This window comes from Adiantum capillus-veneris, chromosome 19 (genome assembly GCF_014529385.1).
Source record: "Adiantum capillus-veneris isolate H3 chromosome 19, ASM1452938v2, whole genome shotgun sequence".
Classification (NCBI taxonomy): Eukaryota; Viridiplantae; Streptophyta; class Polypodiopsida; order Polypodiales; family Pteridaceae; genus Adiantum; species Adiantum capillus-veneris.
In genome coordinates this window covers 48,314,464-48,328,895 of record NC_140949.1, presented here as the reverse complement: position 1 = coordinate 48,328,895, position 14,432 = coordinate 48,314,464, and the positions used below count along the sequence as shown (strand labels likewise).

At 42.1% G+C, this 14,432-nt stretch overlaps 1 protein-coding gene and 1 pseudogene across 1 annotated transcript; one reads left to right on the top strand and one right to left on the bottom strand.

Moving 5' to 3' along the window:
* Positions 1-1,923: 1,923 nt before the first annotated feature.
* LOC147433974 (putative 3-beta-hydroxysteroid-Delta(8),Delta(7)-isomerase pseudogene) lies at positions 1,924-3,042 on the bottom strand (annotated as a pseudogene).
* Positions 3,043-6,495: 3,453 nt separating this feature from the next.
* Positions 6,496-7,200, top strand: LOC147433973 (uncharacterized). The gene has a single exon (XM_086489560.1). The coding sequence runs from the start codon at positions 6,496-6,498 to the stop codon at positions 7,198-7,200; it is 705 nt and encodes a 234-aa protein (XP_086345686.1).
* The last annotated feature ends 7,232 nt before the right edge of the window (positions 7,201-14,432 follow it).

Genomic DNA, 14,432 nt, shown 5'->3' with positions numbered 1-14,432 from the left:
CTTTTGAGATGTCAAATTTGAGGCTTTTGCATAATTATTTGGGCATATTGTTCAATCATATTGATAGAAGTATTTCTTGGTATCAAACAAAGCATATCGAGACATTGTTGTGTAGGTTCAACCTTGAGGATTTTAAGCCTATTGCTACTCCTATGGAGATAGGTTTGAAGCTTAGTCTTCAAGATGATAGAGATTACTTTGATGTCACACTCTATCAATAGGCTATTAGTTGCCTCATTTATGTATGCATTACAAGGCCAGACATTTAGTGTGGAATCGCATAGGTGTGCAAATTTATGGATAGCATAGGTTTTAGTGTGGAATCTCATATGTGAGCAAATTTATGGATTGTTATAAAAACTAATATCTAATTCTCCCAAACGATTTTCTCATGTTAAACTGATCATTTAATATGGGGAGGTACCATGGGAGTAAAAGCTAGAATTTTGGTAAGGCTGCCAACCAGTCTCAGCAGGGATCCAAAGGGGGGCAGTCTGCAAAAGAGAAATGTACATCAATGGAGCTTAAAAGACCTAAGGTTCAGCTCCGTTAAGACTTCCATAGGCTAAGGTTCCAAAAATTAACTAAAAAGTCCAATGGCCAAGGGTGGAAAATATTGGATGGTTATGGGAAGACTAAAAAGTTTTCCCACATCCCTAGGAAGGAGGGGACTAGCCCTAATAATAGGGGAAGAGAGAGAAAAAAACACACACACACACACACTCCCAAGCTCTCCCCAAAGGGAAGAATGGACACATGGCAGGCTCCTAGGCCAGTTGCCCCCAATCTCCCCTCAAATCCTATTGAATGGTCATAGAGGTGGACCAATGAGAATTAGGCTAGAGTAAAATTAGTCTAATAATTTTAAAAATTCTTGATAAAAGAAACGATAGAAATTAAGCTCCCTAGAAGACTATTGGACAGTCTACCAAGGGGTCCAATGAGCATCCAGCAACCCAGTGGCTTGCTTGATTCCTATTGGCCAGGAGACTAAAAGTCTAATGAGAGTTTAAATAAATTATTTAATAACCTTAAGCTCTCACAAAAGGGGAAAGGGAGACACATGTCACCAGGCTATCAATTATGCTTACTAATTCCTATTGGCTAAGCTTTGCAGGAACCAATGGGAAGCAACAGCACCACATCAATGAATTATTACCCTAGCACCTGAGGAGACAATCAAAGGGGGCTTCAGGTTGTGGGCGTTTGGGGCACGACTGCTAGCACATCTACAATGAGACCCCCGGGAGTGGGCTGTTTGGTTTCACTTACTTGAAAATGCTTCTAGAGAAGGCTTACTTGACTCAAAATTTTGAAAACTTGACGACTTGTGACCTTTTCACTACTCATCCAAACAAGAAGAATAAGATCATCACCTTTACCAGGCATAGCCTCGACAACGGCTACAACAACCTGACTCACATCATCAGTAAGAGTAGGTGCAGGCTTAATTAGAGTTTATTCATCATTAGAACGTCCTCATGAAACCAACACACTGAGTTCCTATCAGACTCTGGAGTAGATGGGCAAACTCAGCCATGATAAAGGCTGGCACTTCCTGAGTAAGAGCAAAATACTAAACGTGCTACAGAGATCTAAGCAACTAAATAGTTTGTCACTTGTTGTAGATGCGACAAAGTGTAGAGCATGATGGAGGATTGTCAGCCTAGATCTAGTATTGGCAGCATGTGAGAGTTGCAATGTAGATCTTAGGCTCTAATGGAGCACTCCAAGTGATATAAGACATTGAGGAGCATGGATGCGTGCATGGTGCATGCTCCTTTGGCTCGCAAATCCATAAGCTGACATCAAGTTTGATACATAGGTGTTTGCTTGAGGAAAATTTACACCAATGAGCATACATGGGTAAATAGTTAGATCTGGATAATTTGAAACTATAGAAATGGACCAGAAAAAAATCACTCACACTGCTAGTAGAGATGTTGGTCCTTCCAACACGGAGGTAATGCCTTCAACCACCACCACAACTGAATCCCTAGCTGCATATCTAGAATCATCTTTGCTATACTCCTTTCCTAAAAGTTTGAAAATATCAAGCAGCATTTAGGCTTATATGTCACAATGATGCATAGGGAAGAAAAAACCAGGAAACTATTAATTGAATAGACAACATATATACTTACAAACTCTAGCCAGAAATATAGGTGTTGTCTTTTTATAAAAATCAGGAGTAAACATGAAATAGCCCTCAAGAATCAAGTGAGTGAGGCCAGTAAACACCCACCAGCACATGAGAAGCCGCTCGACACCAACCAAATGACGGAACCTACCTAAAGCACTCAAAGAAAACAATGAAACTCAAAACTAGGAATAAGCTATTCACATATGATTCATGACTGATTTCAATCGCAATAAGTCCTTTATCACGTCAAAATACATGAATACCAGTCTTTACCAGATCATGGAAATTTTGAAACAAAAGGGTCTTCCACAAGGTTGGGAAGGGCAGATAATTTAAGACACATTCACAGGAAGTTGACAAATTTGGTCATTCGAACCAACCAAACAATACAGGCTGAGTCGCCAATTTTGTAAAAATCCCTCGAGAAATGAAAAGGTTCACCTTATTAAAACCACATATGGAAAATTAAGAGGATTTGTGCAGCCATAAAATGTTGAGAATCTATCTCAGAGGGTAAAATTTCTAGGAACAAAAGGGTACTAAACATTACATAGCTTGACAGCTATATACAAAAATCAAACTCGAGTTTCATTAACCATAGTTTATGAAAATCACCAATTTCTTTTTGCCACTTCTAAACTTGGAAGTGTGGCTAAAAACTCCAATATTACATCACAAGTTTCTCTCAAAAAAATAAATACATCAAGAAAAATACACTATTCTATGCTCTTGCTACACGTAACATGGCAAATCAAAATTTCACCTGATATAATCCACACCAAGATGACCACTCCCAAGCTCACTAATCCATAGCCTGAGAGGATTTGCAGGATGGATAAAAAGTTGAGAACATAACCCGTAAGCTCAAGGGTTTCAGGAACAAAAGGGTGTTGAGCCATCTAAAACTATTGCATTACGTAGCTATCTGCTTTCAAGAGATCTGCATGAACACAAAGGCAATGAAGATTAAAATCGCTACAAAAAGAGGAGGAATTGCAACAAAAAAAATCATTAGTTACTTAAAACAAGATTATTCTTGCTTAACTGCTGTTGTTGGTTATTCAAAAATGAGCTAATGAGAAAACGAGGATATGACATGTAAAATGTATACCTGGAGGTGGCAAATATATCTAGTATACATTGTCCCACTCTGCAAACATTGCAAAGTGGATTTCAATTTGATTCATTTGCACCTCAAAAAGTAAAAAGCCTTGACAAATAAAGGGCTTTCGTTGGCGAATTGAGTTTCACATGAATCATAAATGGACAAACTCTTTTTTTTTTAGTTTCAACCCTACACTGCTCAACAAAAGTTAACTTGTTGTTGCAGCCTAAGCACACACGCAGGTGCACCCAAGCTGTGTTGACCCATGGAAGTGCAAGAAGTCGAGGCATGGCTGTTTGCAGGCAAATGGCAGGGTCATTGAGCAAATACTTGATGCAGTGTAAAGCCAATGCTATTACAATATGTATGTCAAATGAGGTACTTAGCAGGCCAAGGGTATCTTCAAGCTTTCCTACTCCGAGCTTAAGGTTGCTAAAGGTTGGTGGGTTTCTGCGTCAAAAAGTCATGGTATATGCAAAATGCTTGCTGAAGCTAGGCGAGTTTAAAGATTTTTATAGTCAAGTATGCTACAACATGTCCATTGAGAGCTATGGCAGGTGGTGCAATTCAATATACGATGTTTGTGATACTCTCGACGAAGTGCCTTCCACCAAAAATTCGTTTTTATGGGCCAATTATGTTGAGTTTGTGGCCATGAGCCCTCAGCATGAGAGGCGGTTCTTGTTTAGGAGGTGTCACATCAGGGAGCAGCCTTGATGTATTTGTTTCATGTTTCCTCGGGTTTCTTTATTAAGAGCCGATGTGGACATTGCAAAGGTGAGAAGGGGAGCTGAGTTGGAGTTTTTTTGATACCGCAATCAAAGGCTTGCCGACCGCGTGAAAGAGGGCCAAACCCAAAGCTTTTTAAAGCTTTAACTTGAAGGGAAAAAAATCGATGCATCAAGGTGGCAGCACACTGCACACTTCATGGGGTGGCGACGCCATCTGGGTGGTTTCCATACGGGAGTAGAAAAGGAGAGCACGGCAATTGCAGGGAGGACCCGGCCAGTTTGCTGAGGGGGTGACCAATAGCGAGGTCGCTAGTGGCCAAAAAGAGGGGGAGGCTCACCAAAACAAGAGAGGCTCGAGCCTGCCGGGGTCCTGACCAGGAAGGAGGCCTCCAGTTGGGAGGCTCACGGTACAGCAGGGGGGGCTCGCCATCAAGTTGAAGGGGCTGCATCACCTGCAGAAGGAGAATCATGGGCCGCAAGTCGTGAGCAACAGGAGAAGGTCGTGAGCAGTTGCAATAGGAGAGCAGTTTGTCATGGCCGTCAAGGGTGTGTGTAGAAGGTTGGGGTAGTGCTACTCTGCATGAAAAGGTGCGGCCCATCAAGTGGGGGTCATCCAAGGAGGAAAATCACTGCATTTGAATGAAGCTGAGGCCAAGGCTGCAGGAGATAGCATCATCAACGAAGAGAAGGGATCCGACAATCGGTAGAGAAGGTGGGAATCAGCTACTACAATTGAAGAAGCCACCAGTGCTAAGCTCAAAGGAGATCTGAGAGCTAAAGACAACTGTTATAAGTGACAAAGGGCTACATACAATAGAAGGGAAAGCAAGAGAAGGATTGGCCAGCTAAGAGCCATTGCACGCATAGAAAGTAAGGCCATAGCAAGTTTCACACCAAAGGAGGCATTTGGTCGATGCGGTCATTGTACCTGGGGCTTTTATGTTGATGCAGAGTTTGTCTATTGGGTTTTTTATGGCTCAATTGTGATCATATACTTTGTCTCATCTTGTGCGTCTCGTCCGTGGTAGCAATGGCTCCGGACTGGTTGTGTGTGTGTGCAAGGAGAGAGATAGAGTGAGCCATGTGAATGAGGGATTGAAGATTGGTTTATATATGCGTCAACAAATGTGTGCCATGTAACCAGGTAGTCCTTTTGTGAGTGTGTGAGTGCTCTCCATCTAAATCTAGGGTATACGAGGACTGGGGTTGGATTAATTTTCTATGGAATTTTAGAACTATGAAGAATTATAGTCAGGAATCAAGATAGTATGCTTTGCAACTAAGTGTGTATAGTCTGGGATGGTTGGGTACGGGTTTGGACACTGATTGTTTGCAGATTAGGAGTCTAGGTGTGTGTTTACTAGGGGATAGGGGTGTTGTGAAATCACTGGGCTATAGAGAGGCATTCAGATTGTGTGCTGGTGGTTTTCTCACTTCCCCCTTTCCATCTTGTGGTGCCCCCACTAAGGATTCAATGATTGCTTCTTAACCAAGTGTTCGTGAATCAAGATGAAGCAGGAATTTGGTTCGGTGTTCAAAGGAGATGAAGATGCAGACGATTGGACTGCCGATTTTGAGCTGTTTATGTTGACAGTACTGCGGATGCCAGGTGATGAAGCAAAGCTCCAGACTCTACCTTTGGTGCTGCGAGGTAAAGCAAAAGCTTGGCTCGATGGTTTAGAAGATGCTTACAAGCAAAATTGGATCGGATTTTGAGAGAAATTTCTACAAAGGTATCAAAAGGTGGTGTCGGCCTCGGCAGCAAATGCAAAGATCAAAATCTTGCAGTAGGATGTAGCACAAATTTTGATGCTTTTGTTGATAGATTTGAAGCTTATTTGAGGGATTTTGTGGCTTCTACCCAAGCAACCAATGCGGGATACTTTAAGCTGGAAAGGTTTCTATCTTGCTTGCATCCCTATGTGCGTGAAAGGGTGGATTATGAAGATCCAAGGATCTTTGATGAAGCTGTCAGATTTGCGAGAGCAAAGAGTCAAAAGATGAAGAAGAAGATGGAGGCAGGATTGTTGTAGTATATACTCGCAGCAGCGAGTGGACCTATGCCCAAACAGATTGATGAGCATCAAGAGATAAAAGCCCTGTCTTTTATTGATATGCATTTGATCAAAGCACGTGAAGATGATTCCAGGCTAGAGGAGGTAGAACAAGTGCAAACCAGGTCTCAAAAGGTAGAGTAAGGCATATTCAGAGTGCCATCCAGTTTGCTTGCTCAAGAGGACGAGGTGATAGAAGATCTTAAAGAAGAAGTGTTGGTTCCAGAACCAGTAACAGAGAAGGTAGAAATGGTCCAAGAATCGAGAAGTTCAAAAGACGAGTCGGACAGCTCTCAGAGCTCTAGCAATGCTTTGGACACAGATGCTACATGGGAGATGGAATCCCTATCTTCTAGGTATGAGACTTATGATGTTTTTCATGTAGATGAAGTTGAGAAAGATGTATACGAGTTGCCTGTCAACCAGCTGGAGGTCGAGGAGAAGCATAGTGAAAGTGTGGGAATGCCTTGTGTGAACTGGCGAGTCAAGCATCCTTCTCTTGTGTCTGGTGGTGGTGATTCCTTGCTAGAAGAAATATGGTTTGATTGTGCATCAGACCTAATTGAAGAGCAGGTTTTTGAGGATGACTTGCAGGAGCTAGGAACAAAAGTTGTGGTAGGTCAAGTTGATTTATCTATGCAGGGGGTGGGGCAACCTTGCCTTGGTGGGCATATTGAGGTGTACTTTGAAGTTTCAGAGTTTGTATGTAGCCATGGACAGATAGCTCCGACAGATGACTCTATGGAAACTAATACAGGTGCAGCCTATGAGAGCGAGGCTCCATGCAAAGAGGAAGGTGCCACCAACCTTGCAGGTGATGAGTTATTTGAAGAACAGGTTGGAGTTCTAGCAGGTCATACTCGTGGGTATGAGGAGTTGGTTTTAGAGCCTATTACAGAGGATTTGGATACAGGTTTTCAAGGAGCACATACAGAATTGGCTATGCAGCAACTGGAGGCAAATGCCAAGTTTTTGCTACTTTATGTGATGCTATGGATACATGTGTTATTAGAGGTTTCTTTAAAGGTATCTTTGTATCAATTGCGAGGCTTTTTTGAAGTGGAATATACTATGGAGGGTTGCTCTGTAGTAGATGACATGATAGCGGCTTATGGTACAAGTGCTTCAAGTGAAGGAAAATATGCTTATGGTTGGAAGGAAGGATAATGGATGCAGGGTGACGAAGCTCTGTGCTATAAAGAGCTGGAAGGGTGGCGTGTCTATTGGCCTACAAGTGCAAAGGAAGGCTTGGATGTACATGCTTTACAGGTGGATGGCCACGGCCAATGCTTTACATTGATCTAGGTGGACTATACACCATGCTTGGGGAAGCTTTGAGCTTTCCATTTGATCCTGGAGGATGATGCAGGAGACGCTCTTCTCTCTATCCCTATCCTATTTATATAGCCATTATATCATTTTTCTTATGTAGTTTATGTACCTATTTTACATCATTCTATCATATGCAGTCATATTTTACCTAAATAATATTGTGGTTGAGCATGAATGCTCAACAAGGGGGTGGTCAATGATGGTGCACCCAAACTATGTCCACCCATGGAAGTGCAAGAAGCCGAGGCATGGCTATTTGCATGCAAATGGCAAGGTCATTGAGCAGATACTTGATGCAGTGTAAAGCCAATGTTATTCCAATATGTATGTCAAATGACGTACTTAGCAGTCCAAGGGTATCTTCAAGCTTTCCTAGTCCAAGCTTAAGGTTGCTAAAGGTTGGTGGTTTTCTCTGTCAGAAAGTCATGGTATATGCAAAATGGTTGCTCAAGCTAGGCGAGTTCAAAGCTTTTTATAGTCAAGTATGCTACACCATGTCCATTGAGAGCTATTGCATGTGGTGCTCAATATATGGTGTTTGTGATACTCTCAACGAAGTGCCTTCCACCAAGAACTCGTTTTTATGGGCCAATTATGTTGGGTTTGTGGCCATGAGCCCTCAGCATGAGAGGCAGTTCTTGTTTAGGAGGTGTCAAATTGGGGAGCATAGCACCCTTGATGTAGTCATTTCATGTTTGCTTGGGTTTCTTTATTAAGAGCCGAGGTGGACATTGCAAAGGCGAGAAGGCGAGCTGAGTTGGAGTTTTTTTGATACCTCAATCAAAGGCTTGCCAACCCCATGAAAGAGGGCCAAACCCAAATCTTTTTAAAGCTTTAACTTGAAGAAAAAAAAAACGATGCATGAAGGTGGTAGCGCACTGCAGACTTCATGGGGTGGCGACGCCATCTGGGTCGTTGCCATACGGGAGTAGAAAAGGAGAGCACGGAAATTGCAGGGAGGACCCGACCAATTTGCTGAGGGGGTGACCAATAGTGACATCACTAGTGGCCAAAAAGAGGGGGAGGCTCACCAATAGGAGGGGCTCAAGCCTACCGGGGTCCTGACCAAGAAGGAGGCCGCCAGTTGGGAGGTTCACGGTACAGCAGGGGGGGGCTCGCCATTAAGTTGAAGGCATCACCTACAGAAGGAGAATCATGGGCCGCAAGTCGTGAGAAACAGGAGAAGGTCGTGAGCAGTTGCAAGAGGAGAGTAGTTTGTCATGGCCGTCAAGGGTGTGTGTAGAAGGTTGGGGTAGTGCTACTCTGCATGAAAAGGTGCAGCCCATCAAGTGGGGGTCAGTCAAGGAGGAAAAGCACTGCATTTGAATGAAGCTGAGGCCAAGGCTGCAAGAGGATAGCATCATCAACGAAGAGAAGGGATCCGACAATCGGTAGAGAAGGTGGGAATCGGCTACTGCAATTGAAGAAGCCACCAGTGCTAAGCTCGAAGGAGAGCCGAGAGCTAAATGCAACGGCTAGAAGTGATAAAGGGCTACATACAGTAGAAGGGAAAGCAAGAGAAGGATTGGCCAGCTAAGAGCCATTGCACGCGTAGAAAGGCCATAGCAAGGTTCGCACCAAAGGAGGCATTTGGTGGATGCGATCATTGTACCTGGAGCTTTTATGTTGAAGTAGAGTTTGTCTATTAGGTTTTTTATGGCTCGATTGTGATCATATACTTCGTCTCGTCTTGTGCGTCTCGTTCGTGGTAGCAGTGGCTTCAGACTGGTTGTGTGTGTGTGCAAAGAGAGAGGAGGAGAGAGATAGAGTGAGTCATGTGAATGAGGGATTGCGGATTGGTTTGTATATGCGTCAAAAAAAGTTTTTCGTGTAACCAAGTAGTCCTTTTGCGAGTGTGTAAGTGCTCTCCATCTAAATCTAGGGTATACGAGGACTGGGGTTGGATTAACTTTCTATGGCATTTTAGAGCTATAAAGAATTATAGTCAGCAATCAAGATAGTATGCTTGGCAACTGAGTATGTATAGTCTGGGATGGTTGGGTACACGCTTGGAGACTGATTGTTTGCAGATTAAGACTCTAGGTGTGTGTTTATTAGGGGATAGGGGTGCTGTGAAATCAATGGGCTATAGAGAGGCATTCAAATTGTGTGCTGGTGGTTTTCTCACTTACCCCTTTCCAACGCTCATAATCTGGGGTTGGAGCACGCACGTCTGAACAGACCTCCAAAGGAGCACCAACTGTCACCACCACAAGCACCATATAAGGATGTCCGCAATCCTATGACTTTAGCTTCACATCCAAAGTGATAAGCTTACCACGAGGTGAAAAGGTGATCAGCTGCTTGCGAACATCAAGAATTGTGAGTTCTTCCTGAAAGGACATCAGAGTGACGTAACTTCATGATATGCACATCCATTGGTCTAAAGTAAGCTTGAATTTTGACTTGCAATGATTCAATCAGAGGTGCGTCATTTGTAAGATCCCCTTTGGATAACTCGGCTTGTGCACGATGACCAAGTTTTTCAAAATTGATTTCAAAGCAGTTGCAAAGTCTTTGGAAATGAAATTGGATCTTAGTCAAGAAAAAAAATTGGATCTTGGATCTTAGTCAAGAAAAAAATCATTTGAAGCTTGTACTTCCTCAACTCACAAAAACAATATCCACTCTTGTAAAGTGTCACTGAAACCTATATATGTGATCAATTATTCAGTTCAACATAGGAAGTAGTATTACTGAGTGTGCCGATACTAAGATAAGGCTTGCCTAAGAGTGAACAACATGTATACAAACATGGAAAAAACCTTAATGAGGAAAAAGTGCCGTGACTCTCCTAAGTTTGTGCACACATATCACTATAGCAATATGGTAAGGAATGACTCTTGGGAGTGATGTGGTGAATATGAACTAGTACTCATGTGTTACGAAGTGTTGAATTGTATGCGAACAATCCACAAAGAGGAGTAAGTCCAAAGCTTTGGGAAAAGATTCTAACTTCTCACAAGATAAAACCTATGTGAAAGGATCAATAGTGTTGTCTTAAGTAGGCACAGAAGCCAATATGAACTCTGCTGTGTTGGGAAGGCGGCTAGGGAGGATGAAGCCGGTGGGGTGCCATGGCGAGGAGATGAGCAGCAGAATGAGAGTGAGAGAGAAGAGGAGAAATAGTCAACACGTCACAATAAAAAGCACGCTTGTGTATATTTTCTTTGTTAAAAACCTTACATATATAGGAAATTTTCCATGCACACTCAGCTTTTAACTAAGGTTGCCTACATGCTTCAAAAGGGAGTTTCCCACGGGCTGACCGACAAGGGCTTGAACCCAACAATCCGCCCCTCAAGCGCGAACTAGACAGGCCACTCTCATGATACCTCGAGTTTTTGGTGTACTCATCAACCGTGAGTTTTAGGTTCTCTCACAACCAAGGATTTCTGGTGTATCCATAACCTGGTTCTACGATAGTAAAACCCCCCTTGAACAGATAGGGTTTAGGTCAAAAAATTAGCTACCAATGAGTGGAGTTTTTAGTTCACTGTCAAACCTTGGGTTTAAGGTGCGGGACAAAAAAGGACTAAGAACAAATATGTTTTGGGAGGTCTTACCACTTATGTATTTGTGACAGTGTCTAGCCCATACAAGTTTTTATCATGGTAGTAACTGACAACAGGTAAAGTAAAAGAGGCTTTGACTGAAAAAGCGTATAATTGTTCTGACAATAGACAAAAGATGACAAATCTATGACAACATAAAGACAAACGGATACTAGACAACATCATTCTTGGATATTGCTTCAACAAATTCAAGCAGAAACTGACATCTATTTTCCAGACAGCTTCCACAATGCACGGTCCATCTGCACATTGTGAATCCACTTCATCCCAGCCACAACTTGATTGTACTAGCTAGCCACCAACAAGCATACGCAACCTATCGAAATAGTGCTCTACCATAGCCTCGATCATCAAAAGTGTATCAATTGATTCTTTCGAAACATTTTCTTCATACTCTTCGGCAAACCCCGATACCCAAATGTCCGATACACGTAAGTCACACAAACTGAAAGTAGCGGAGATTTTCTTTCTTTGCTTGGATTATGTTGGCATGATTGCATTGCAAGGCAACTCATCTATAAAATCAACCGCAGATTTTGGCATGCTACAAACGGATGAGACCGAGCATGAATAAGCTCTTGCTTAAGTTAGTTAGCGTATTCACAGCCAGTAGTGCTTGATCATAGCCTTTTTGCACCTTTGTGAGCGTGTTGAGATGCGCGCAAAGTCTCCACGCTACACTACACTATGGATGAGACTGTATCTAAAGTGCCTATTGCTTTACAGATGCCAACTTCGTGACATGCATCTTCAACCACCTTTGCAGTGCGTTTTGAGATGCTTGTAGGCACGTGCTTGGCAATGTCTATTCCCTGTTGGGTTTTGATATCCAATGACTTGCCTGTCCGCCAGCAACTTGATGCCTGCAACACTTCAACGATGCCTCTTGAGATGCACACAGAAGTACCTACCTGCACCTGGGCTTGCAGCATTTTGAGATGCATCATCACCTTGCCTTGCCAGCACTAAGAGATTCTCCTTGCTTTGGCGGCCTGCCTGGGCTCTGATACCAGATGTTGGGAAGGTGGCTAGGGAGGATGAAGCCGGTGGGTGCCATGGTGAGGAGATGAGCAGCAGAACGAGAGCGAGAGAGAAGATGAGAGAGAAAGTCAACACGACACAATAAAAAACACACGTGTGTATATTTTCTTTGTAAAAAACCTTACATATTTAGGAAATTTTCCATGCACACTCAGCTTTTAACTAAGGTTGTCTGCATGCTTCAAAAGGGGGTTTCCCATGGGCTGACCGACAAGGGCTTGAACCCAACCTGTTGTACAAAGTCTCCCATGACATAATGATAATGCTCCTCAATGTGATTTATGAAAGCATGGAACACTAGGTTCCTCAAAATGGCTAAAGCACTCTGATTTCAATGTAGATGGTGGTGGCACACTGCTATCCAACACTCAAGAAAATCAAAGGCATCTGAGCCAAACGCACTAAACCATAGCTATGAAAGATGCCATGTACTTTGCCTCACAATTAGAAGTGGCCATTGTGGTTTGTCAACCAAGATATCCATGAATTGTTGAGCATAAAACAAAAACCACTAGTGGACACTTGTGTGTCATAGAAACCATCCCAATTCGTCTAAAAAAGCATGTAAAACTTGCACCAATGATCCCCCTAGAGAAAAATAACCCAACAACTCAAGTAGTGAAAGATCTGTTTGCGTGCTTCCAATATGTAGACCCTGGGCTATCTATAAATTTGCACACATATGAGATTCCACACTAAACCCTGGTCTATCCATAAATTTGCACACCTATGAGATTCCACATTGAACGTTTGGCTTTGTAATGCATACATAAATGAGGCAACCAATAGCCTGTTGATGGAGTGTGACATCAAAGTAATCTCTAGCATCTTGAAAACTAAGCTTCAATCCTATCTCCATAAGAGTAGCAATAGGCTTGAAATCCTCAAGGTTGAACCTACACAACAATGTCTCAATATGATTTGTTTGATACCAAGCAATACTTCTACCAACCTGATTGAACTATTTGCCTAAATAATGATGCAAAAGCCCAAAATTTTACATCTCAAAAGAGGCATTTAAATCAGCTTTAAAAGTAGTAGTATCTCCCCCATTTGGTCCACATAGAACACAATGAAAATACATCATCCGCATGCTTGACAAGGAAAGTTCGTTCAGTTGGACTATTTTGAAAACCATCTGCAACCAAATAAGCATGAATCTCTTGATACCAAGCATGTGGAGCTTGATTTAAATCATACAATGGCCTTCTTAAGAATGCACACCTTGTTCTTTTACTTTTTGAACAAACCGCAAGGCTATGATACATAAACTTCCTCATGAAAATCACCATTCAAAAACACACTCTTTATGTCCCATTGAGGTACATTCCAACCATCATAAGCTACCAATGTACAAATGCTATAAATGGCAGTCATATGACAAGTGCGAGCAAAAGTCACCTAAAAATCGATACCTTTATTGTGAGCATACCCTTTTGCCACAAGTCTAGCCTTATAACCATCAACACTACCATTAGGCTTACATTTCAACTTGAAAACCCACTTAATATCGATGGCCTTTTTGAAAGTCACACAAGGACCATGTGCCACTTTTCATGACAAAATCATACTCACATTGCATTGCAACCAACCAATTTTTTGAGTTATGTGCATCAAATGATAAAATCTTTTCCTCGTTACACATACTAGACACTGTCAAAACGAACCATATGATGCATCAAGGGCACGTTGAAAACGTGAATCAGTATGAATAAACAATGGTGCACCCAATTTTTGCAAGGTTTGTACGAGCCACCCTGGCATCCTTCTAGGCTACTCATTTGTAGCCCTATCCTCATCAATTATATCTTGTAAATCTACAACAAAAAATGGATGATTTGTAGCGTCATGTGAAGCCATGTAGGTTGCATATGTTCCTCATTAAGACTTAGATTCGTACTCCTACCACTAAATAGAGCCAACAACATATCATATACATTTCACTTGTATCTACCTCCTTGGTAACAAGGACTAAACTACATCTTCCATAAATACAACATCTTGAATAATCAAGACATGCTTTGTTTGTGGATGATACATGTTACCTTTGCTTTTTAAACTGTAACCAACAAAATACATTCCACAGTCTTATCATCCAATTTTGTGTGTTGTTTGTTAGACACTAAAAGATAAGCTAAGCAACCTAATAAATGCACATGACCAATGGATGGCTTCTTGCCATGCCAAGGCTCAGAAGAAGTGATAGAGTACGACACTTTAGTGGGACACCTTTTTAGAACATATGCATCACACATGACAACCTCAAGTCAAGATGAAAATGGAAAACCTTGGCTTTTGACCATACACTGCACCATTTCCATTAGTAACTAGTTTTGTCCCTCTGCAATACCATTTCGCTAAGGACTATATGGCATTGTATATTGGTGTTTTATACCATGACTAGCCAGAAATGCATTGAACTCTGCAGCAGACATATACTCCTCCCTTAAT

What these genes read in the sequence shown, in the direction of transcription:
- LOC147433973 (XM_086489560.1), top strand. Translation starts at nt 6,496, where the DNA reads ATGCCTTGTGTGAACTGGCGAGTCAAGCATCCTTCTCTTGTGTCTGGT.